A 26,606-nucleotide genomic window follows, 5' to 3' on the forward strand; every position below is an offset into this window, starting at 1 on the left:
TGACAGTAGCAATTGGGATAAGTTGACTGCCTCTGAGTTGTCCTCCTGCTGATGGTAATTACATTATTGGTCTTCTACTCACATTACTTTATGAACTTCTATGTGGACTTCTACGGGAAAGGTGATTCCCGGTTTGATTTTGAGGAGAAACTATACATCATTTTATTGTATACAACGTTACCCCATGTATGTATTTTCCTTATTATATCTATTGTCCACTTATGAGCCTGTCACCTTAATGCTCTCCAGATCTTGGCCAAAGTCATCGGATTCAGCGACGACCTTCTTGCTGAGCAGCCAGGCCTCTATGGTATCTGCTTCCTTTAGAAACTGGAAAAGCTGATGCTGCTCCATCAGGTGACCTCTGCGCAGCTCGGCCCTTTCCAGCAGGGAGTCATATTCCTCCAGGACAGACTTCAGCTTCGGCATCACTGTAGAACTAGGACAGAAATGTACATTCTATCAGTGTCTGCTCGTAATAGTCTACACAATGCCTCTGACTGATAGATGGAGGCGTTTAGGGTGAAGGATGGGGGTGGATTGGCTGGCCTTACCGGAAGTGGCGTCATGTCTCCCCCATTTTCCAGGACATGGCCAATTACTGCATCACAAGATGTAGTTTTCCTGGCCTCACAAGTCTCCCTGCTAAAAAGGGTGTGGTAAATGGTCCCGACAGTCGGGATCCCGACAGTCATTAGCCTGACATCAGGATCCCGACTGGCCCGGACTCAGACAGTGGTGTAAGCGCAACAAAGCCCCTTGCGGGCACAGTGGCTTGCTATGCTTGACACCTATTCTATTCTCCCTCTATGGGGGTCGTGGTACCCCACAAGAGAGAATAGCCGGTGGCCGTCGGGACCCCGAGTGTCGGGGTTTTGACTGTTGGTATTCCGATGTCGGGGTAATGGCTGTCGGGAAACTATCTGGCACCTGCTAAAAGCCAGGCTGTGTAAGTCTCCGGCCCCAGTTCTGCAGTCACAAATGCAGCATGAATGTGTTTAACACCTCCTACTGCATTGCTATGGATTGCATGTAGAAAGCTGCTACGAGCATACTAAATAAGGTCCAAGGACCCAATCTTTTTCCTTCAAATGCCACTGTTGATAGGTCAACTCTCTTGGGATTTACTGCATTTATTGTATCTTCTTACGGTTCTACTACTTTACTTGCTATTATAATAGTGTTACCTCTCTGGATTATCACTCTCAGTCTGTAGGCTTCTCCCAGTCTCCTTCAGTTTGTTGATCCTTTGGGAGAAGCCTTCAAGGTCCCGTATGGTGGTGTCTAACTTCCGAAGCAATGCTTGGGTGGATTCTTCGTTTTTCCCGTTGTCTGGCGATTTGATTACAAACCCTCTCTCTGCCATCCATGTTTCAGCCTCTGAGAGCTAAGTGGAAAAGATATGTCATCTTTGGCTGTATTAATAATCTAGGGCTAATGAATATTTATCCAAACTGTTCCTAAGACTGGTGTTAACAGAAGGGAACGTGCACTAACTAATGCCTAAATCAGGAGGAAGAAACAGAAAATGGGTATCTCCAGACCACAGGACTCTTACTACTGACCTGATGGGAAAACACACACACATATTATATATACATATATTGCAGTCACCTCGGTAAGAAACTGCTGGGCTTCACACGCCTGGGTCAGCCTTTTGCGCCTACGTTCTGCCTCTGCTTTTAATGTTTCAGTAGCCACTTCCAGTTGATGTAAACGATCATCAATCTCTTGGCTGGCAAAATGGTTGCCTCTAACCAACTTCCGACCAGTGCCCATCACGGCTTTGGTCAGCGCCTCTCGGCTGCTTATTTCATTTTCTAAATTCTGACGAAGAGTTGAAACATTTCACAATTAGTTAAAATGACAGCCCTGAGGACTATCTCCGGAGTTTTAGGGTCTTTCTTACAAGAATACCCTACCTGGTGCTTCTCCAACAATGCCTGTGCAGTGGTCAATGACTGTCCACATTCCTTAGAAGAGGCATGAGGCATCTTGTCTTCTATCCATGCCAGTTCATCATCGATGTCCTGGAAAAACTGGTCTAATAGCTTTCTACCTTCCAAACCAGCCCTCCACTCCTGTAATGGTTCATTAAGGTTCTTGTACCTAATGAAAAAGCATATTGAGGGGGGGAGATATATCAAATCACGGAGAGAGCGAAAGAGGAGAGATGTAATGTACAAACAAATCAGCTACTGTCATTTTTTAAACACAGTATATACAATGACAGTTAGCAGCTGATTGAAAGGTATTTATTTCTCCAAGGCTTGATACATCTCCCAACGTATAAAGCGTAGGTCTATAGTATTTTAGCATACATATAAACAGAACAGTATGATAAATTATAATTGAAAAAAGTCGTCAGGCACAATGTCGACTGAAAAAAAACCTACACAAGCGAAGGTTGACATGGGAAAGGTCAACAAGAGTTTTTTTTGGGCGTCTACGTCGACACCTGAGCATGTGGACCACCAATTAGTGTACTGCATACCCTCACAGGGGGAGGGAAAAGTCCAGGGATCCACGGCGCTCAGCACACTTTACCATACCCAGTCAGAGTCCAGGTGGATGGTAAAGTATGAGTCCCAAAAAATTATGAAAAACTCATGCTGTCATTTTTATGTCAATCATTGCCATATTGACCTTCCACTTGTGTCAACATGGCGCATATTGACCTTTTGTCATTGTCGATCTTGTGCATGTTGCCCTTGTGCTGTAGACCTATTGACTATATACCAACAGGATCAGCTGGAACCTATAATACACGGGTGTCAAACACAAGGCCCGCGGGCCAAATCCGGCCCGACAGCCTTCACCTTTTATTCTCTTTTTTTAGATCTTTAAGAGGTTTTTTTTGCACTGCCGGCGGCCATGTTCCTGTGGTCTTTTAAGATGTCTGAGGCCACAGGAACATGGCCGCCGGCCTCCACGGCTACGTGGAGGAGGGCCCGGCAGCCTGTTCCCTCTTATCGAGACAGTGGCAGACGCTGGGTGGGGACGTCATGACGTTGACGCCTCCCACCCACACGTCTGCAGAGAGGAAGGAAGGCAGGCCGAGTCGGGGGGCCGCAGCAGGACAGGCCGCGGCGCAGAGAGTGGAATTGAAATTACTGGAGCCGCAGCAGCAGCAGCAGTAAAGGAGCCTGAGGGATAAAATACAGTAAGTTACATTAAAAAAAGGTACTTATGTAATATCTGGGCTACCGTTTTTCTTATGAGACAGCGTCCCCTCGCGGGGCTCGCTACGCTCGCCAGGCTTCGGGCACGGTGGCTCGCTGCACTCGCCACACTATATAAAATCAACTCCATGCGTATTTGGATAGTAGGGGTATGAAAAAATGGGGTGCATTTAACATGGGAGCCCAGATAATACATAAGTACCAAAAAAACAATATATCTGGTGGTGGTGTCATGGCATTACTTTTATATTATACAGGGGGAGCAGCCTGTGGTGTCATTATTATACAGGGGGAGCAGCCTGTGGTGTCATGGCATTATGCCATGACACCACAGGCTGCTCCCCCTGTATAATAATAATGCCATGACACCACAGGCTGCTCCCCCTGTATAATATAAAAGTAATGCCATGACACCCCAGGCTGCTCCCTCTGTAGAATAATAATGCAATGAAACCACAGGCTGCTCCCCCTGTATAATAATTTGTGTCATGGCATTACTATTGTTATATTATACAGCGGGAGCAGCCTGTGGTGTCATTGCATTATTATTATACAGCGGGAGCAGCCTGTGGTGTCATTGCATTATAATTATACAGCGGGAGCAGCCTGTGGTGTCATTGCATTATTATTATACAGCGGCCCTTTGAGGGTGACCAAACTGCTGATGCGGCCCCCGATGAATTTGAGTTTGACACCCCTGCTATAATACTTGTGCATCATTAATACACCAACCTGTGAATTAATATCCTAACTTTGTCTTCTATTTCATCAGCCAGAAAGTGACCTTCTTTTCGGAAATCCCCGGTCTTATTTGCCAGAACCTGCAGCCTCTCTCCGTGGCTGGAGATATCTTCCTCCAGCTCTCCAAGGTTCTGAAGTGTCATGAGATCTTTACCTCTATTAGTCATGTCCAGCTGAGCTTCTATGTTGTCCAGCCACTTCTCAAAGTCTTCCAAGCTCCTTTTAAATTGCATTGCCTGGATGACAAGGGCGCAGATAAAAGATTTTGTAAGAAATAAAATAAAAACGAGACAGACAATGTATCCAACCCCTGGTCAGTCACCTTATAGGCATCCTGGAGTTTTTTCGCCTTCTCAGAACATTTCTCCAGCAACTCTGTCCACAGTTCTTCCATTTCATCAAGTCTGGTCTGGATTATTTTAGAGGCATAATGATTGTCCTGCAACATCTTCTCCCCATCCTGTAAGGTAAAGACTCCTATAACAGCGATTTTCTACAATACGTAAGAAAAACAGGGTTGCCTACTCTCCCGGAATGGCCAGGAGGCTTCCGAAAATCAGCCCCCTGGAAAGGAGGGCAACCCTCCCGTATACCGGCAGCACCCCCAGAATCTCCCTGGCCACAGTGGTAAATTAATGCGATTTGCAAAATCGCAACATTTAGCCCCACCCCTTCCTCTAAGATCCGCAAATTGCGGGATTTGCAGTACTGGGGGGCAGGGCTTGATGAGGTCTCCATCAGGCCCTGCCCCCCGAAGTGGGCTTCTCTCGGAGAGGAGACTTTAAAAGTAGGTAACCTTCATAAAAAATGAGAAAGCTCAACTTCTTCAAAGGTCACCAACAAGTCTTATCTGTTAGTGTGTGGAACACTCTGGAACAATGGTTTCCCCTTCCTAAACAGCTAGTTACTTCCTTCTCTGTCAGTACGTTTCCCACTGAGGGTCTCATTCATACCTGCTCGCTAGGCTGCATATATGTGGATTGCAGCTCCCACCAGGTATGCTGGATACCCGATTAGACCAATAGAAATACAAAAACAACAATGGAGAGTGGGTCAGCATAGATAAGTGTTATTCAATCAGATCACATAACAAAAACATCTAAAGAGATGCTGACATCATATAGACATTAAACTACTGTATAAGTGACAAATTGTTGCCTCCAGATACACTCCATTATAGTAGTAAAATATAAATCTGGTGTGTAATAATTGGTAGAGCAATTAATACACACCAGATTTATGTTTTACTATTATATTATAGTGGAGTGTATCTGGAGGCAACAATTTGTCGCTTATATTTTAATGTCTGTTAGCATCTCTTTAGATGTTTTTTATATGTGATCTTATTAAATGGGCAGCACGGACGGTGTAACGGTTAGCATTACTGCCTCACAGCACCGAGGTCATGGGTTTGATTCCCACCATGGCCCTAACTGTGCTGAGTTTGTATATTCTCCCCATGCTTGCGTGGGTTTTCTCCGGGTACTCCGGGTTCCTCCCACAAATAAAAAAAATATTCTGGTTGGCTAATTGGCTCCCAACAAAAATGAACCCTAGAATGTCTGTGTGTGCGTGTACATGTGGTAGGGAATATAGATTGTAAGCTCCACTGGGGCAGAGACTGATGTGAATGTTCAAATATACAAATATATAGCGGAATATGTGTGCGCTATAAAAAAAAAAAACTGGGGTACTTATGTAATATCTGGGCTCCCGTTTTTCTTATGAGACCGCGTACCCTCGCGGGGCTCGCTGCGCTCGCCACGCTTCGGGCACGGTGGCTCGCTGCGCTCGCCACACTATATAAAATCAACTCCATGCGTATTTGGATAGTAGGGGTATGAAAAAATGGGGTGTATTTAACATGGGAGCCCAGATAATACATAAGTACCAAAATTGGTAATAAATAATAAATAACACTTATTTATGCTGAAGCACTGTCCATTGTTGTTTTGTACTTTTCTCAAGTCAACAGTTTTGTTCAGGTTTGTTGAGACATATGGCTGCCACTGATGATGCTGGGGTGGGCGTGGTCAAATCTGGGCGGCATGACCAAACCCACCCTAACAAAAAAACAAAAAATCAATGGAAAATACTATGCTATATGTGCTACAAAGAGGGGCATGTGCCCCCTACACAGCCAGCCTGGGCCCCTTGTGCAAGTTTTTGGTAAGGTAAGTTATACCCCGTCCCCATTCAGCACTCCTGGTTGTATTCTGTAAGAATTCTATGTTATCATACAGAGCTATATCTGTTCATTTTTTAGTGGTAACTAAAACTAATAATTGCAACAAAATGATGTTATCTGTTCTTGGGGCCTAATTCAGGTTGGTTCGCAAAAGCAAAATCTCTCTCTTATGGGCAAAACAATGCTGCACTGCAGGTGGGGCAGATGTAACATGTGCAGAGAGAGATACAGTACATTCAGGTGGAGTGTGTTCCACCTGAAATCTAAATTGCAGTGTAAAATTAAAGCAGCCACTATTTACCCTGCACAGAAACAAAATAACTTATCCAAATCTAACTCTAATTATTATAATATATTGTAATTACAGCTTTGATCGAGTCCAGTCGGTTGCGGTTTGATTTGATCTCTGCATCAAACGTTTGATGTTTCTGCAGCTTGGTCTGCAAGTTACTGGGGTCTCTCCAGCTGTCGTCCATGGCGATGTTGTTTTTCTCCAGCATCCAGGCACCCACCTGGAAGAATATATATGAGCAAGATCAGACAGCAGATATATAATGCCAATGTTCCACATACACCATAATATTAATAGACACTTTCTATACTTATTTATATATCTTGGTACAGGTCGAGTCTCCCGTATCCAGAGATCTCTTATCCGAAATATTCCAAAAACCGTGGTTTTTAGAATATTTTGGATTTTTTTTCTTCCCCCCTGCCCCTTTTTTCATATTTACCAAGTCCCCCGGCGTCCACGGCAGCCTTCAGGATCTTCTTCAGCGGTCCCAGGAGTGCATTGTGCAGGTGCGCCGGTGACGTCACCGGTGCACCTGCAAACTCACGCAATGCACCCCTGGGAATGCTGAAGAAGATCTTGAAGGCTGCAGTGGACGCCGGGGGATGCTGGGACGCTGGGGGATGAGGTAAGTATGTTAAAAAAATACATTCCAAAAACCGGAAAACTCTCTTATCCGAAATGCTTGTGGTCCCGAGCATTTCGGATAAGGGACACTCAACCTGTACTGTACAATTACATTATTGGGACTTATATGCACTAGATGTTACAGTACATTGGCCACTATTCATACAGTATGTAGGTGGATTTAGATGGAGACATTGAGAGAGGAGTTGAGTGGTGTATTCAGAGACGGAACTACAATTGGTGCATTGCACTGGGGCCCCTGAGGACTAAGGAGCCCACTGCTGCCCAAACCAGAAATGAGTTATCCCCTGGCCCTCACGCAGACCATATTGAACAATGTTGGATGAATGGCCTGCAGAGAGCAGGGTGGTCCCCGCTGCCCGATGGATCTGGCCCTTGCCTAGAGAGGCAGGGCTGACATTGTGATCACAGTCACATGCTGCCTCTAATTCACAGACAGCTGTACTTGTTTTCTGATTCCCTTCTGTCTGTGACTTAAAGGCAGCTCACACCCGGTGTAATTGGCACTGTCAGAGTATGTCTGCCCGAGTGCCAAACTGAGGAAAGCCAAGGGTGGGGGGCCTGTCAAAGACAGAGCCGGGGCCACTGTGTTCCTGCCTCCACCAAGGTACATGTCCCATGTTATCCACACCATGCAGGAGATTGTGCTTGTACCCGTCACCCACTGTCTTCCCCTGTCACCCTCTTCCTCCCACTGCCATACACCATCACCCTCTTCCTCTTCTTGTCAGCCACTGCCGTGTTGCATTGTGAACTTGGGTTGGGGTGGAAGAGGGGGCCTAAATTATATTTTTTGCACCTGGGCTTGCAACACACAAGCTCTGCCACTGGGTGTTTGTATAATAGAAGATAATGGCAAACAAGTCATCTCAACATCAGTTTATGATTCAATGTTTTATTAACCCTTCTAGATGAACTTGAGTCATCATTGTTTTTTTTCCTTAATATAAAACAGATGTGCCTTTAAAACTTTCCTAAATATGTTCCTAAGTGTTTCCAGTTCTTGGTGACACTGCTTTAATTTTTCTAACAGGGGAAGGGACTATTAGGATGAGTGGTTAGCTTTATAGTCTTTCAAATTAGAGACAGTGTTCTTAATGAGGGTTATTGCACAATACTTGGGAGTATGGAGTTTTCTGGACATAGCAATCAGCAGCTTGTCATGGCGTAAATGTGTTGCAATAGAGCGGAAATTACAGTATTACAGCTGTTTGAGTGTGTGATCAGGGATACATTATTTTCTTTTTAAGTCTTCAGCACATACCTCTACAAGCATATAGCCGTCACATAACTTCCAAAGACCGTAAGCTGAGAGTAAAGGACTCTCCTTAAAGTACTAATGTCCTTATTAAACACCAGCCCCAAACTTGGATCTGTCTAAAGGAGTCAACTACAGATATCCACTTTGGATAGTGGACCCAGAGGGGATCTGGTTGCTCCTATGTGTACAGCCATGCCTCTTGGTCATCTGGCCCCAAGGCAACATTAAAGAGTCCCTTTAGGGACGAAACGCGTTTGGTACCTGCACCTTCCATTTCCACTCAACCCTTTTCAATTGCATTACAATTGTATTATTGCCTATTGACAATAAAGTGTGCTTTTTTTATTTATATATATATGCACTAGTCTCCAGCATCTCATTCCATCCTAAACCTCCTGCCATCTTACTTCCACACACGGAGCAATCCAGACCATCCAGGCAAGGAGTGCATGCTGACCCGACGTTACCTTAGGGTAAGTCACTACTTAACACCTGCATGTAACTTTGACTTATTCTGATACATACCCTTGCCCGTGAGGTATGGACACCCCACAACAGAAGCAAGGGACTCATTTATCAGAACTCCCAGCCACAAGTCCCCCTGAGTCCAACATCTCTCTTCGTGGGACAGTACAACTCACATAGCACAGCAGTTGGGACACCAATTACAACACCCGGCCTACAGTTATTGCCTACCACCACAGACCACAATACCTGTGACTATAGACATTGTCCATTATTCACGATTACCCCAGAGCGCCAGCACCACCCGATCCTCTGCATTCGAACCAAAAAAAGGGGGGACCAGGAATCCCCCCCTATAGGTGCAGGCCACTATGGATATACCCCCTCCCCCATTTCTGAGCGCTGTGCAAACCCCATCTATCTACCAACATTAAAGAATAGTCTACAAAATGTCAGAGTAGCTCCATACAAAATGAGGAACCATATGTTTCCCAGAAAGACAGCGGACCTGTGCTGCAGCGATGGGGTTACGCTGGTAAGGAGCATTTGGTCTACTGTAGGGGGATCTTAAACACCATTATTGGTAACTGTGTGCTATAGGCAAAATGAAAGTTTGGGCCTATGGATTGTGCAAAGCATGGGGCACCAAGTTACATGCCAGAGCCAGAGCAACTAATACATCAATAGCATACAGAAATTAATACAAATAATACATGGGATAGGAATTTTTTTTTTTTTGTATGAAGCTAAGTAGTGAGGCGAACTGTGAAAACTGGGAAGGAGATAAGTAGATCGCGAGAAAGGAGGTAGTGGCAGGCAGGAAGAGGGAGAGGCCGAACCGGTCCACATTATAGACATGCAGTAGTTTAAGCTGTGTGAATGGGCAATTAAACCTCAGTGCAGCTACCATACAGAACCACAGAGTAGATACACCTCTAACTACTCAGTATAGACAATTGTGACAAAGAAAAAAGTGGAACTGACAGGTGGCGCTCAGATAGTAACTATGTATGGAGGGTGATAGACCTCAGGTATAGCAAGATATAAATGCAATAAAAGATTTATACAAAACCAGGTAATGCTTCTCAGTATCACACAGAATCTGAGAAGCGTGGATGATTTCAGTTTTCCACAAATGAATTTCTCCCCTATTGAATATAAATGGGAAAAACAATAGGGAGAGACATGGTGCAGATCATTAGGGTAAAAACAATTTAATACATTTGAATACACTCACAAGTGTTGCAGATAAAAAGGCGTGTAACAAAGAATCCAAGGCAATGCAGCAAACACAATGATGTTGTTCGGGAAAGAAGTCCTGTTCAGGGTCCCTTGGTCCGGAATCAAGGGGGGCTCAGTCCAGGGTCTTTCAACGATGTAGATGCTGCTGCTCGAAGATCCAATGTCCAGGCGAAAGCGGGACACGCTTAACGCGTTTCGGAAGTCTATGTTCCTTCTTCAGAAGCGTGTAGTAAAGTCCCCAAGCGGGCATATATATACCCCTTGTCATTTAAAAAATATACAATGCAGCTGCCGCTAATCGGCATCCAATATCCGGGTTCCGTGTGGAACAAAGATGGTGGTGCGTTCCATGCACCGGAAATGCGTCACTTCGTGCGGTCCACCCGCCGGAAGTAGACGCAATAAACACCTATCAGTGTGGGTATTAGAAAAATGATGGAACGAAGATGGTGGTGCGTTCCATACACCAGGAGCGCGTCACGTCATGCGGTCCAGCCGCCGGAAGTAGACGCGCTATGCACCCAGCAATGCGGTAATGCGTGCCAACGTTCTGCTGGCTGCGTTCCACTTAATAAATCAATAGGTCCTCACATATGCGATGTCTATCTGTGTATGTGTTAAATATAACACAGGGAAACCGGACATTGTTTACAATGATTTGCGAATCAATATAAAATCTGTAAAGAGATAAAAAAAAGGACAAATATTAAAATAAATCCCACATTATACTGATCCCAGCACCATAAAAAATGAATAAAATAATAGAACAAGGAAAAAATGGAAAAAGTGAAAGAATCTTAAAGGACACCAAAAATAGAAAAAGACCAGGTACTAACTCAAAAAAGGTTTTAACTCAAAATCTCCGTTAAGGCCCTTAGGCACCAATGTTCCCAATTTATGGATCCAACGCATCTCTGTTTTGGAGAGGCGCTTTGGTAGGTCATTGGTTCTAGTTTTGGGGAGAATTTGTTCTAAGGCACAAAGATTTGCAATATGGCATTCTTTTGAGTCATGAACTACTCTGAAGTGTTCAGACACGGTATGCGTTTGCAATTTTTTTCGTATGTTGTATATGTGTTCAGCTGTGCGAGCTTTTAACTGCCTGCTCGTTTTACCTATGTAGGCCAAACCACAACTACATTGAAGTACATATACAACATTACGAGAATGACATGTTAAAAATTGTTTAATCAATACATTTGTGCCATTTATATTCAGCTGTTCGATTTTTCTATCTTTAGCCTTCACTGTTTTACATGCCAGGCAGGAGCCACAGCGATGGAACCCAATGGTTCAATTAGAACCATTGGGTTCCATCGCTGTGGCTCCTGCCTGGCATGTAAAACAGTGAAGGCTAAAGATAGAAAAATCGAACAGCTGAATATAAATGGCACAAATGTATTGATTAAACAATTTTTAACATGTCATTCTCGTAATGTTGTATATGTACTTCAATGTAGTTGTGGTTTGGCCTACATAGGTAAAACGAGCAGGCAGTTAAAAGCTCGCACAGCTGAACACATATACAACATACGAAAAAAATTGCAAACGCATACCGTGTCTGAACACTTCAGAGTAGTTCATGACTCAAAAGAATGCCATATTGCAAATTTTTGTGCCTTAGAACAAATTCTCCCCAAAACTAGAACCAATGACCTACCAAAGCGCCTCTCCAAAACAGAGATGCGTTGGATCCATAAATTGGGAACATTGGTGCCTAAGGGCCTTAACGGAGATTTTGAGTTAAAACCTTTTTTGAGTTAGTACCTGATCTTTTTCTATTTTTGGTGTCCTTTAAGATTCTTTCACTTTTTCCATTTTTTCCTTGTTCTATTATTTTATTCATTTTTTATGGTGCTGGGATCAGTATAATGTGGAATTTATTTTAATATTTGTCCTTTTTTTTATCTCTTTACAGATTTTATATTGATTCGCAAATCATTGTAAACAATGTCCGGTTTCCCTGTGTTATATTTAACACATACACAGATAGACATCGCATATGTGAGGACCTATTGATTTATTAAGTGGAACGCAGCCAGCAGAACGTTGGCACGCATTACCGCATTGCTGGGTGCATAGCGCGTCTACTTCCGGCGGCTGGACCGCATGACGTGACGCGCTCCTGGTGTATGGAACGCACCACCATCTTCGTTCCATCATTTTTCTAATACCCACACTGATAGGTGTTTATTGCGTCTACTTCCGGCGGGTGGACCGCACGAAGTGACGCATTTCCGGTGCATGGAACGCACCACCATCTTTGTTCCACACGGAACCCGGATATTGGATGCCGATTAGCGGCAGCTGCATTGTATATTTTTTAAATGGCAAGGGGTATATATATGCCCGCTTGGGGACTTTACTACACGCTTCTGAAGAAGGAACATAGACTTCCGAAACGCGTTAAGCGTGTCCCGCTTTCGCCTGGACATTGGATCTTCGAGCAGCAGCATCTACATCGTTGAAAGACCCTGGACTGAGCCCCCCTTGATTCCGGACCAAGGGACCCTGAACAGGACTTCTTACCCGAACAACATCATTGTGTTTGCTGCATTGCCTTGGATTCTTTGTTACACGCCTTTTTATCTGCAACACTTGTGAGTGTATTCAAATGTATTAAATTGTTTTTACCCTAATGATCTGCACCATGTCTCTCCCTATTGTTTCTCCCATTTATATTCAATAGGGGAGAAATTCATTTGTGGAAAACTGAAATCATCCACGCTTCTCAGATTCTGTGTGATACTGAGAAGCATTACCTGGTTTTGTATAAATCTTTTATTGCATTTATATCTTGCTATACCTGAGGTCTATCACCCTCCATACATAGTTACTATCTGAGCGCCACCTGTCAGGTCCACATTATAGATTAGAGGAAATAGAAATTCATCAAAAATGAAGATGATAAAGAGAGCTCTGGTGAGTATTAAAGCTAGAGATCTCAAAAGCCTGATGGAAGGTCCCCATGGGGTGCACTGGTATTATATACAACGGGTCACACCAATCCATGATACATTTATGGGAGGTGGATATATTTAACCTGCTGCTGAATTAACTAAACAGGATGGCAAACTGGTTCCCAGTTCTGTAGTCTAATTTTCCCGTCTTATAATACGAATACCTCATATGAATTCCTGATGAATTTCTGCAGCTGTCGGGACTCTTCCAGTTTCCTCTTACGAACCTCGGATAAGATGAGGAGTTTCTTTTTTCTGGTAAGACAGCAGAAAGTAACACTCTGAGAACCATGGTACAAGGGATACAGATACTAATAACTGGGATTTTCACCCTTAGCTCTTTTGGCAACCAAATAGAATAGATGTCCCATAAAGGTTTCTACTATAACTAGACAGGATTTGGTAAAAAAAAAAAAAACGGAACTGATCCCCGGACCGCAGGATCATGAACCTGCAATTACCGAGCCTGTAGTGTACTGTCTGGAAGGGGGGAGTGGCCTGTCCAGGGGGTGTCTGTGACAACCGTCATCTAATAGACAAGTATGGAGATATTAAAGCATCCCTGTATGGTCTGGACGATTCTGATTTTTACTACATCCCCGAACAACACAGGGAGGCTTTAATCTCTCCCTCCTCATCTATCTGGAGACAGCTGTTACAGGCATTCCCCGAAAATGACACCCCCCCAGACTGGACACTACAAGCTCCATGAAGGCAGTTTCCCAAATGGAGCCTGCCCGGTCCAGCATTCTGGGGACTGGTCTGGTTCCGGTTTTTACCCATTCCCACCAGAAACAAAAAAAAACAGTTAACAGACAGTTATCCCCAGAACTTATAACACCAGAATGCGCTACTGTATTACACTTTAGTAAACTGGATTGTCACTTTTCTCCTTCCTAAGCCTGGCATCTACATGCCGAACTCTTACCGCTCCAGTACAGCCTGGCATTTAATGGCAATGTTCTCGGAGTCATAATGCTGGTTGTCCCGCAGTTGTTTCGCAAATGATTCCATCTCATCAATTTTGTCCATCTGAGCATCAAGAGCTTTTTGAAACTTTTCGTGTTTGTGTTGTAGACTTTCCACACTAGCCACAGAGTCCTGGAGGAACAGGATCAGGCAGAATTCAGTATCAGGCCAAAGAAACGCTTACAGAGACAGTCAACACTATACATTTTATTATTTTGATAGTGAGGTAGAAAATTTCAAATGAAAAAAATGAAAATAAAAATTGCTGTAAGAAAAGAACCATCCATGTCCAAGTTATGTGGGAGGGAGAGATGGCGGTTAGCTATTTAATCCCCTACTAATTTCTTATCCAGCCATTGTAATACTTCTCTTGCACCAGAATAGAAAAGACCACCCACTGTGCAGACTGTGATAAAGACCATATTATTTTCTGCTCTAAGTTGTCTGGAACAACTATTAATATGTTTAAATAAGGTTATTGCTATATTGTAAAATAATTTGCACCAGCTCATATATACAAGGTGAGACTTCAATTAAGAAGTAATAATATTGACCCTTTGAGTGCCAACATGTGAGATGTGCAAAATATCCACACAAAAAAGCGTCACTCACATTTGATATATAAATTCAAATTAAAAAGTTATTAAATAAAAAAAATACATTTCCTATATAAGTTTGTTTATAGGGAAAAGGGGTATGGGGGGGGGGGGGGACAAGTGCACTGGCGAAGGAAATCTAGAAGTAGGTGATTAATCAATTAGGAATCCACTGATGCTAGTTATACAATGATAGAAATATCAGATAATTAATAAAAGTGGAGGCGCTCCCTAGAGAGTAAACGAACAATGGAAGAAAGAAAAAGACTATCTTTTTGTTGGGGCACTCTTGTTAGACAATAGGATTGTTATGATTGCCATCATAACAATCCTATTGTCTAACAAGAGTGCGCCAACAAAAAGATAGTCTTTTTCTTTCTTTCTTCCATTTCCTATATAAGGTAAACTTTACAGGTCATTATGATGAATAAAAATGTTTGCTTGGTAATTTTCACACCTCTTTTGACAAATTCACTTGGCACTTAAACGGTTAAAGAAATGGTACATGATTTTGGCTGTAATTATTAGACCAACATAAGCAATAAAACATTGGCCCTATATCCTGGAAGAATACAATTATAGTAATTTTTTTTATATAGATCTAAAGGATCAAATACAATTACATAAGAAAAAAAGAATAAACAACATATTATGCTGGCACAAATTTATATAATACACAGAGGAAAGCTGAGAACCTAATTGGCCATGCTCTAGGGTCCACTCATTAGTGTACAACCAATTAGCTTTCTTCAGTGTATTACATGAATTTGTATGGATGGGGGTGGCACTCCATCTGCTTTTGGAGTTACAAATATTGTAATTATTTTATTGTTTTATTTATTGTACTGTTTATTGTCATGGATAACAATTAAAAAAGTCTTTGATGGGGTGTGGCCTAACCGGAGACCAGGTCGGACGCACCATACCTGAGCTCCGGCAGATTGAGCTGGAAAACCCTATTTTTCGCCCGCTCCAACCTCCCCCTGCCACTCCGATCAGCAGCTGGGAGACCCCCGGGACCGCTGCAACCACTCGCCCGCCGCGCAGATCATTCCGCCCGCTGAGGCCTACATCGCGACCGGAGCCGCGGCCTCAATTTCCGGACGCCGCGGCCGCCCACGCAATCTCCCTCCGCTCACTGGGCTGCGTCTCCTAAATATATCAGACGCTCCTCTGCCCCCCGGGGTCCCCGCTGAGCCGCTGATTGCTGCCCAAGGAGCAGCTAGATCCCTGGAGGCCCCGGAGAGTTGCGGCCTGCAGCTAGGCCAAAGCCGCGGCCTAGATTTCGGCCCGGGACCCGGCCCTGAGCCACAGACAGCGCGGACCCCTGTACCTGCACCCCACTCGGAGAGGATCACCCAGCTGGCTCTCAGGGAGCCTCTAAAGCACTCCCCACCATCTTCAGGTGAGCCTGGACACAGCACCCAGGGGCAGAGCCCCTTCCTAACTTAGTCAGAAGCCTGCATAGGATCTCACTACTGCCTGGATAGGTGACTCACCCTGGACTCTCTTTGTGCTCCCCCTCTGCCCCATGCTCTCACTGGGGCTAGAAGAGCTTGCTCCTGCTGGCAGGAGAATTCTGTAGCCCCTAGCATGCTGCTTTAATCTCCTAAACAGTGATTCCCCACCACCACAGCTGATACACACCAACCCACCTAGATCGTCCCTTGTCCCTGCTCACCTTTGCCTCAGACGGTGCTATCCACTACCCTGATGCCTCCTAAACGGCTTAAACCTCCTACGGCAGTGCTGCCAGTAAGCTTATTCAAGTCTGCATCCAAATCCCCAAGTATGGCAAGCTGTCCTGGTCAATCCTCTCAGCAACACCCTAGTACCCCAGTTACCGTCCCGACCCCTCCTACATCCTCAGCCGACATCTCCTTAGACGAGCCCATTACGGTCCGCAAGATGCTACAACTACTAGGCGACCTTAAGAAGGACATTACTGCTGACATAACGTCAGCTATCCGTGAGCTGAAACAGGATGTACATGAGTTAGGTGACCGCACAGACCATCTTGAGGGGAAGATGGGAGAGATGGTGACTTCCCATAACAATCTGATATCAGCCCATGATGCGACGCAATCTGAACTATCCTTACTTAGAGATAAACTGGCGGATATTGAAGACAGGGACCGGCGTAATAACTTAAAGATCCGTGGGATCCCAGAAACGATTCGCCCCTCTGAGCTTGAGAACTTTGCCAGGGACCTGTTCCAAAGGATGCTCCCAGACCTTCCACCCTCCCAACTCCTAATGGACCGCATTCATCGCTTGCCCAAACCCCGCAATGCCCCGGAAGACTCCCCGAGAGACACCATCCTAAGGCTTCACTACTTCCAGACCAAGGAACGCCTCCTAAGAGCCTCACGTGACCCCAACCTACTCTCCTCGGTCTTGGACCCTTTGCAGCTATATGGAGATCTCTCCTCAACCACCCTGCAAAAACGCAGATCTTTCTCGACCCTCACCACAGCCCTGCGGCAAGCCTCCATTCCATACAAGTGGGGCTTCCCTTTCAAGCTAATAATAACCAAAGATGGCTCGACGGTCGTGCTACGCTCCGTAGATGAGGGCCTGAAACTGTTAGAACTATGGCAGGTCCCCTACTCTTCTGGCCCTCCGAAGACAGCCTCAACGCTCAGGCAAGATTGGTCCACAATCCCTAAAAAGTGACCCCTGGAAACATCAGGGTTATATATGACCTCCCAGTTGCCATGGGCCCTCCTATGGCTTACCCACTCTACCGTCCAGACGCTGGCACTCACCCGCTGAACTGAATCGGGACCATGTAACTATGTTTTACTTTTCACTGCTACTCAATATGGATGTGCTGATTATTCTGCCATTGCTATGTTTTTGCGATTACATTTATATTTAGGGGATAGCTACCCCAATACTCTGCATTAGTGAGTGGCCTCCGGCACTCCCGTCTCCCCTGGGCGGTAAACCCTACTGCACCCGATGTTACATGGGTGTTTATAGGTAGATATGAATACGTATCTATGTATACATACATTTAAGTTTTCTCTCTCTGTTGATAAGTGTATCTCTGTTAAAGTTTTATTTCTATTTTATTTCTTAGTCCCCGGTGGTGGGGAACAATGCCACTACCCCCACAATTTTCGCCACACTGTTTTGTGGCCTACATGACTCTCATGGTAGAGTCACTTTTTTCTGTTTACTTTCTCTCCCTCCCTCCCCCATCCCCCCCAGTTGCCCCCATTTCCTCACAGGGTATTTATCTTATCTTTGCTTACTTGTCAACGGTACTTGGTCACACCTACGCCATTTCCCCCCTATTACATAACCATGCCACAGTTTATGTCTATTAATGCTAAAGGGTTGAACTCCCCCCAAAAACGGAGGACTGCCCTTCGCTATTTTCATTCACATAGAATTGATGTTGTAGCAATCCAAGAGACCCATTTTGCCTCTAAATCTCCCCCTTCTCTGTCTGACCACCATTATCCAACAGGCTTCTTTGCCAATGGCCCCACTAAGAAAGGAGGTGTTGCTATTCTTATAAACCGTCACTGTGACTTCACCTCATCTTCCCAAACCACTGATCCTCTAGGTAGATATCTAATATTGACAGGAGTATTAGACGGCAAGTCGGTCACCATAGCTTCCGTATATGCACCCAATACTGGCCAACTTCGCTTCCTCAGAAAATTCCTCAACGCTGTTAAAAAAACAGCTGCAGGCCAGGTAATCATCCTTGGTGACTGCAACTTAGTATTAGACCCCAAAATGGATAGAACCGACCCTGTCGGTCATCCCCCCTCTTCACACTCACTACACACTTCTAAGGCCTTCGGGCTCCTATTATTGGAATTTGGTATGTTTGACGCCTGGCGAGCCCTACACCCCACGATGAGAGATTACACTTTCCACTCCCGGGTACACCATTCTTACTCCAGAATAGACTATATGTTTCTAGACAAATGGTCCTTACAACAAATCCGTAAAGCCAATATTCTTCCCATAACCTGGTCAGACCACGCCCCCCTGGTTGCAACCTGGGACCTTTCCCACAAAATCCCAGCCGCTAGACCATGGAGATTTAATAACTTCTTATTATCCTCAGTAGAAGCTACGCAAACAATTCAGGCCTCCTTGAACGACTTCCTCAAACATAATAACCCTGATGATACCTCCCCTATCAACTTTTGGTGTGCCCTTAAGGCAGTAATCCGTGGGACTGTTATCCAGGTTGCCTCCAGACTTAAGCGTCAGGAACGGGCGACACAGAAATCCTTGGAGAATCAAATTCTTGTATTAGAGGGTAGACATAAGCTAGACCCCAATAACTCCTCCCTTCTCCAAGATTTAGTGAAACTCAGAACTGAATTGGAGGTTTACACGCTGCGCAAAGTTAACGCGAATATTGCCAGATTGAACCAACGATATTACGTAGAAGGAAATAAGGCATCCCGACTTCTAGCTAGGAAACTGAAAGGCAAAGAAATACGAGCTTCAACTAAAACTCTACATAACACTGCTGGTGCCAAACTCAACAACCCACTAGATATTTCCAATGCCTTCGCAGAGTACTATGCTCGCCTCTATAATCTAGTCGAGGATGATACTATCCCCCAGCCTTCCCCAGAGTCCATTTCGGCCTTTCTTTCTAATATATCCCTACCTACCCTTTCAGCCCAAGCCCTCGACTCTCTAAATGCCCCCTGGACAGAGGAAGAAATTTGTCTTGCCATCAAGTCACTGAAAAAAGACAAGGCCCCCGGCCCAGACGGCTTCTCAAATAATTTCTACACTGCCTTCCAACCTACCCTTACCCCAGTGCTCCTGCGTGTGTTCGAGTCTGGGACTACATTGGGTGCGTTCCCCCAAGAAATGCTCGAGGCCCGCATAATCACCATTTTGAAACCGAATAAAGATCCATCATATCCCCAAAATTACAGACCGATAGCCCTGTTGAACACCGACATTAAACTATATGCCAAATTAATTGCGAATAGACTGAACCCTCTGCTCCCTAGCTTAATTCACCCAGACCAAGTTGGTTTTGTCCCAGGCCGCCAGGGACCTGACAACACTCGGAGAGCTCTGGCTATCTTAGAACATTATATCCGCTCTGGTTCCTCCCTGGTAACACTTTCACTAGACGCTGAAAAGGCCTTTGATAGGATCCATTGGGGCTACATGAAGGCAGTCTTACTCAAGTATGGTTTTTCAGGCCGCTTCCTACATGCTATTTTATCGCTCTACTCATCCCCTAGTGCTCGGGTCTCCAGTAATGGTTTCCTATCCTCCCCATTCCGAATTAGCAATGGTACTAGACAAGGTTGTCCTCTCTCCCCTTTAGTGTTTGTTTTAGCAACGGAACCCCTAGCCGAACACATACGCACCTCCCCTCACCTTACAGGCCCAATCATTAATGGATCACATCATAGAATATGTTTATTTGCGGATGACGTACTGCTTTTTCTAACCGACCCGGTGACGTCCCTCCCAGAGTTGCATAACATCCTCCAGAATTACTCATTGGCCTCGCTATATAAATTAAACACTACTAAAACTGAAGTCCTGCCACTGAATGTATCACCTAATACGCTATCCCTCCTGCAGTCTAAATATAAATATAGCTGGCAAACCCACTCATTATGCTATTTGGGTATTCAATTATCAGCTACCGAAGAGTCTCTCGTAGAGGTTAACTATGGTCCCCTTCTGAAACAAATAACGGCCATTACTAAAGACTGGCTGTCTCACGAGTTTTCCTGGATGGGCAGACTGGCTACAGTTAAAATGACGATTCTCCCCAAGATCCTCTATCTATTTAGGTCTATCCCCAGACTCCTGCCACCCTTTTGGCTTAATAAATTCCAGACTGTCCTTAATAACTATATATGGAACAACGCAAAACCTAAAATTGCAAAAAAGTACCTCATGATGCCCAAGGAGCTTGGTGGACTATCCTATCCCAACCTAGAATTGTACCAGCTGGCATGCTTATTAAACCAAATCAGCGACTGGTCAGCACCCTCTGACCTTAAATCATGGGTGGCCCTTGAATCAAGCATGTTAAACCCTCTCTCCTTGATGGACCTAATATGGTGCTCGCCCAAAGCTAGATCGGTTTCTACACAGGCTTTTAGAGCATCTGTGGACACCCTTAAAGCATGGGACAAATTCTCTAAACTTTTATTGTTGCCATTACCGTCACCTAATTTGACATTACTAGGGCTTTCCTCCTTGATTCCCGATCTAAACCTGTCTACATGGAGTAACAGTGGTGCCAAACAGATCAGTGACTTGTTTTCAGAGGGTGTCCTTAAGTCCTTCTCACAACTGCAAACCTCTTTTTCCCTCCCAGCTGCTGATTTCTATAAGTACCTGCAAATTAGGCATTGGCTGCAAGCATACCCTCTTCTGTCTGACCCCTCTCATAAAGTGCCCCCTCACATCCTCTCACGCCTCACTTCCCCTTACCGGAAGGGAGGCATCTCATTTTGGTACTCCACTTTGGTAGCCTCCACCCAACCTGAGAAAACTCCGATACACTCAAACTGGGAACGCGACCTTAATTTCTCCTTAGATGCTAAGGAGTGGTCCCACCTGTTTTCCTCGGTCTTCAAGATGTCTAAATGTATTTCCCATGTTGAAATGTATATAAAACTGTTTTACCGTATATATCTGACCCCTGCTAAGCTACACAAATTCTGGCCAGCACAGTCTAGGTCATGCTGGCGAGGATGCGGATTAGTGGGGGATGTGATTCACATTTTTTGGTCTTGCCCGGTGCTCCGGGCCCTTTGGAGCTGGGTTGAGGACCTTATACTGAAGGTGACTGGCCTTCAATTCTCCTTGTCCCCACAGGTCGCACTCCTTCATATTTTTCCTGATTCAATCCCCATTAACAATAGATATTTAATTACTCACATTTTTATTGCCACTAAAACCTCCATTGCACAGTTTTGGAAACAACCGATCCCTCCCCCTGTGGATCTTATCAAAACCAAGCTTTCCTACAATTACACTATGGAAACCACTTTTTGCCAGTACTCCCCCTCCCATACCTCATTGCTCAAGAAATGGTCAGGTTGGCAGGAGTTCATCTCCAGAGGCTCATGATGACCTCCGACGCATGTACAGTTGTGATTTCCCTATGTTTTTCCAATAGAATTTGGACTTATCATTCTACTGTTCATTCCTGCAAATTCCACCTTTTATTGATTATTGTTGAATATACGCTTGTACTGTTTCTCTGCATACTGTTATTTTTACCCTGTGCCCCTCCCCCTCCTTCCCTCTTTTTTTCTGTATCCCCTCCCTCTATTTTGAAAACCCAATAAAAATTATTCTGAAAAAAAAAAAAAAAAAAAAAGTCTTTGATTTAGGTATTTGTTAACATTTTATACTCAAACACAGTGTCAGATTTGGGTATGAAGGGCCCACCAGGGAAATACAATAGTAGGGGCCCATGTTTAGGGGTGTGGCCATTCTTCATAAGGGGAGTGACCAGCCTCCATGTTGGTTTGAATAACCAATGGAGAGTACATGAGCTGGGCCCCTTAATAACTATATATATGTGCACAATACAAGGCAGCCTTATCCACAAACTTCCCTGTTGGCAAGGGAAGAAACACAAGGTATATAGACAATTGTGGAGTGGCGCCCTAGGTAGAAGGTCCTCTGTATACCTCAACGGTTATCACAAGTATTATATAACACAAAAGTCCATATCAAAAGTTTGCTTTCTTTATTAAAAATAACGTTTCAATAAAAATGTTCAATGACGATATTTGTTGTACATTTATAATACAACATGCTGCATCACCCAACGCGTTTCGTCCCCTAGGGGACTTCTTCAGGGGTTTAGCTAAAACATTTTGGTAATCTTGGCAGGGTAAATATGAAGTTACGGATCCTGGGTTGTTCTGGATAGCCAAGCCTTTTGTTGGATTACACTCTGGCTAATGGAGGATTGGATCGATTAGCCTTTTGGATTCAATATTGGGTTCCTTTTAATTAGATAGCAGATAAAAACTGTTTCTACAGGCAAATCCTTACAAACTGGGTCTGGTCCTGAAAATGGGTACAGGCTGCCAAGTCGACAATGTCTAGGTTGACAGTCAAAAAAGTCAACCACTATCGGTCAAAAGATTGACACAACAGAGAAATTGACATGCATTATGTCGACAAGCTCAAAAGGTCAGCATTAGCAAAATGTCGACATGGAAAAGGATCGACGAGAGTTTTTTCACTTTTTTTGGTGTCTATGTTGACATTGACACCATATAAGTGTACAGCATCCTCTCGTATGGCTCACTGTGCTCGCCATGTTTTGCTATGCCCTCTGTGATGGTATAGTTTGAAAAAGTTGGTTTTGAAAAAATTTTTTTATGAAAAACTGATGTCGACACAAACTTTGCTGTGTCCCCCTTTTTACCATGTCAACCTTATGACCCCATCTCCTGGGAAATTAAGGACAGTTGTCAGCTCCTATATGTAATAGTACAACTGCACAATCACATTAGGTACATAAACATACAGTACTGTACCTACCCCCAAATCCTCATTGGCTAGGAATGCCTCCTTACTGTTCAACCAGCTTTCATTCTGATCAACAATGCTGAAAAATGTCTGCAGAACAGAAATCACCAAGAAGCATATTAATTACTTACTGTATATATATATTAAATAGTAGTGTCAATGTATGCATATATTGATGCCTTAGTAAATAGATAAATCATGAACAGATTGGGGTAAAATACCCATCTAACCTGTAGGTCACGAGCCTGGCACAGCTTAAGATTCTGTTCTCTCCAGGATTTAATCAGTTGATCAAAGGTTTCTTCCATTCTGGAGACAGCAAGCCGTATTTCATCAGCTGCATAATGTCCCGAGATACTAAGCTTCTGTCCGGACGTCTTCACCGAGTTCAACCTTTCTGTCCGAGCTTCTATCTCTGCCTGATATAAGGATCAAATTGAGGAAATTAACGGTACTTGTGTATTATAGCGGCACCCCCGATGTGCATTGCGCAATGTTTATATCGCATCGCATGGCATGCATCGTATGGCATGCGATGCGATTTTTGCCCCTATGCGATGAAAGATTGTATAAGCACCCTAATGGGTGCTTACAATGTTAAATGCACCCCCCGCCACCCCCCCCCCCCCACTATAAACGTGAACCCGAAGCGTGGCGAGCGCAGCGAGCCCGCGAGGGGCGGCGGTATGCGTCCGCCGACCTTTTCATACCCCCACTATCCACGTCGGCGTGGAGTTGAGAATAGAAAGTGTGGCGAGCGCAGCGAGCCACCAACCCGAAGCGTGGCGAGCCCCGCGAGGGGGCGCGGATACCTTCACAGGTATCGGAGTCCCCTCGCAGCCTTCACAGGTATCTGCGTCCCCTCGCTGCGCTCGCCACACTTTCTATTCTCAACTCCACGCCAACGTGGATAGTGGGGGTATGAAAAGGTCGGAGGACGCGGGCTCGCTGCGCTCGCCCCGCCTCGGGTTCACGTTTATAGTGGGGGGGGGGGGGGGTGGCGTGGGGGTGCATTTAACATTGTAAGCACCCATTGTATGCCATGTACAATGTCATACAATTTTTAAATTGTATGACATTGTACAGCATCGCGCGATATGGTATGCCTTATGGTATGCGATGCGATGGGCGCCGCCAAAATACACAAGTACCAAATTAACATTACCATAATATTTTTGTATTATTTAACGTTTATTGTATAGTACTCTGTTTTTAGCAAGTCTATTTTATGATGATCTGAGTTTATTATGTACAGTGTAAAGTCTATTTTGATCTATACAGATGCGATGGGCGCCGCCAAAATACACAAGTACCAAATTAACATTACCATAATATTTTTGTATTATTTAACGTTTATTGTATAGTACTCTGTTTTTAGCAAGTCTATTTTATGATGATCTGAGTTTATTATGTACAGTGTAAAGTCTATTTTGATCTATACAGATTTTCAGGTGCAAGTACTATGGAGAAAAGAAGAAGTACTCTCTTTTGGGATACGGTCATTAGGTCTACAACAACTAGGTCGACAAGCATTGGGTCGACACCACTAGGTCGACATGCAGCAATGTCGACGTGGGATAAGATGGACATGGATCTAGGTCGGCATGGGTCTAGGTCGACATGACATTAAGTTGACACGAGCATTATGACGACATGGGCTAGGTCAACAGTCAAAAGGTCGACATGGGGTTGTTCACTGTTTTTTTAGTCGACATGTGCCGACAGGCAGTATTTCATGTCCTACCATCCACTAGGGTGTGGTGGCAGAATGAAATAGTGTGCCGAGCGTAGCGAGGCACCGCGTCCGAAGCATTGCAAGCGAAGCGAGGGGATATGGTGCACTTCAAACGGTGTCCATGTCGACTGTGTCGGCATTCGGGTAAAAAAAACAGTGAAAAACCCCATGTTGACCTTTTGACTGTCGGCCTAACCCATGTCGACCTAATGCTTGTGTCAACCTAATGTCATGTCGACCTAGACACATGTCGACATTGATCCATGTCGACCTTGACCCATGTCAACATTGCTGAATGTCGACCTAGTGGTGTCGACCCAATGCTTGTCCACCTAGTTGTTGTAGACCAAACAATCCACACCCTCTCTTTTGGGGGGGGGGGGGCACAATTTGATCAAAAATATTTAAAACTTAACTTTTATTTCTATAGTAATGAAGAAAAAAATTAACACACAAAGGTATGTATAGTTTTGTATGCATATAACAAATTTGTATGGCTATTTTTAGTCTTTATTTGGTAACTGTTCAATAATCAATAAAGTCATTAATGGACAAGGGAATCACATATGTTACTGAATATATCTCAAGGTTAATAAACAATGACATTACATAACCACAAGCAGGGATTCCAAGAGGAACCTCAGGAACCAATGGTCCCCCTACTTGGCAAGAGTCAGGGGACTGTGGGTCAGGTTGGGGAACAGGGAAGAGTGTGCAAATGTATTGGGCCTTCTTGTATTACTGAGTCAAGAAAAGTGACTCCCTAGGGACAAATATGCAAATAAGTCACTTTCTGTAGCATGGACAGGTAAACGGAACTCTGTTGATTCACTAAAGTACTTTGAAAGCTGGTCATTCAACAAGAGTGTTACTTGCTGGTGCTGAGGTGGGTTGCAGTCAACTGGTTTGAATTACTTAACAGCTGCCACGTAAATGGGACTTGATGTGTGGTTTAGTTGCCAGGGGGTATAGTGCCAACTGGCAACTGATCACAATGCATCACAAGACATACCCTTCACAGATCAATACCATAGAAAGAAAAAGTAAAAAAGTAATTTTATCAAGTTTAACGCTACTGAAACAAACAGCTTTAGAATAACATTATTCCTATGTGGTATGAATATCATAAAGTGACAAACTTCTATGCAAGGTACAGATGTGTCCACATACATCTAGCCTCCCTCTGCGTTAAACCGCCCCTTTACTTGTGCCATGCCATAATGTGGCTCGGTGGCACTGGGTGTCTTTTTTGTGATTTTTTTTCCTGGCAAATAGCGTCTTATTTGCACAATGAATTGGACAAATGGGATGCACAAGCAGCTTCTGCAGATTAAAATTATATGTGGCATGTCTATATTCAGTATTTAAAAAGTATAAATAAACAATAAAATAATTACAATATTATTTAATAAATAGGCCCGGTAGAAAACCATAACATTTTATTCATAAAACACTCTCCCGTTTGGGTCAGCTTAATTACCAATTTCTAACAATCAGACAAGCAAGGGTTGATGAATGTTAATATTCTTCACAGCTCTCTCACAGCTGGAAGTGGCTTTCTTCGCTTAACCCATTTCAGCTGTGAGAAAGCTGTGAGAAGAATATTAACACTCATTAACCCTTGCTTGTCTGATTTTTAGAAATTGGTAATTAACCTGACCTGACCCAAATGGGAAAGTGCTTTATAAATTAAATTTGATGGTTTTCTACATGACGATGTAATTGTAATTATTTTATTGTTTAATAAATTTGAATTTCTTCAATCTCAAACAGCGCAGTCTTAATACTTTTTTGGTTGTTAGGTTTT

The 26,606-nt window shown here is 44.1% G+C and overlaps 1 protein-coding gene across 1 annotated transcript in view; it reads right to left on the reverse strand.

Moving 5' to 3' along the window:
• The window catches only part of SPTBN5 (spectrin beta, non-erythrocytic 5), a 197,486-nt gene that overhangs the window by 26,816 nt on the left and 144,064 nt on the right, over positions 1–26,606 (reverse strand). Inside the window, 11 exon segments of the mRNA XM_083166063.1 lie at positions 235–439; positions 1,188–1,387; positions 1,615–1,827; positions 1,923–2,109; positions 3,915–4,159; positions 4,246–4,383; positions 6,477–6,623; positions 13,144–13,234; positions 13,908–14,080; positions 23,077–23,154; positions 23,295–23,483. Coding sequence (XP_083022189.1) covers positions 235–439; positions 1,188–1,387; positions 1,615–1,827; positions 1,923–2,109; positions 3,915–4,159; positions 4,246–4,383; positions 6,477–6,623; positions 13,144–13,234; positions 13,908–14,080; positions 23,077–23,154; positions 23,295–23,483 — 1,866 coding nt within the window.

Source organism: Crinia signifera, chromosome 12 (genome assembly GCF_055691185.1).
Source record: "Crinia signifera chromosome 12, ASM5569118v1, whole genome shotgun sequence".
Lineage (NCBI taxonomy): Eukaryota > Metazoa > Chordata > Amphibia > Anura > Myobatrachidae > Crinia > Crinia signifera.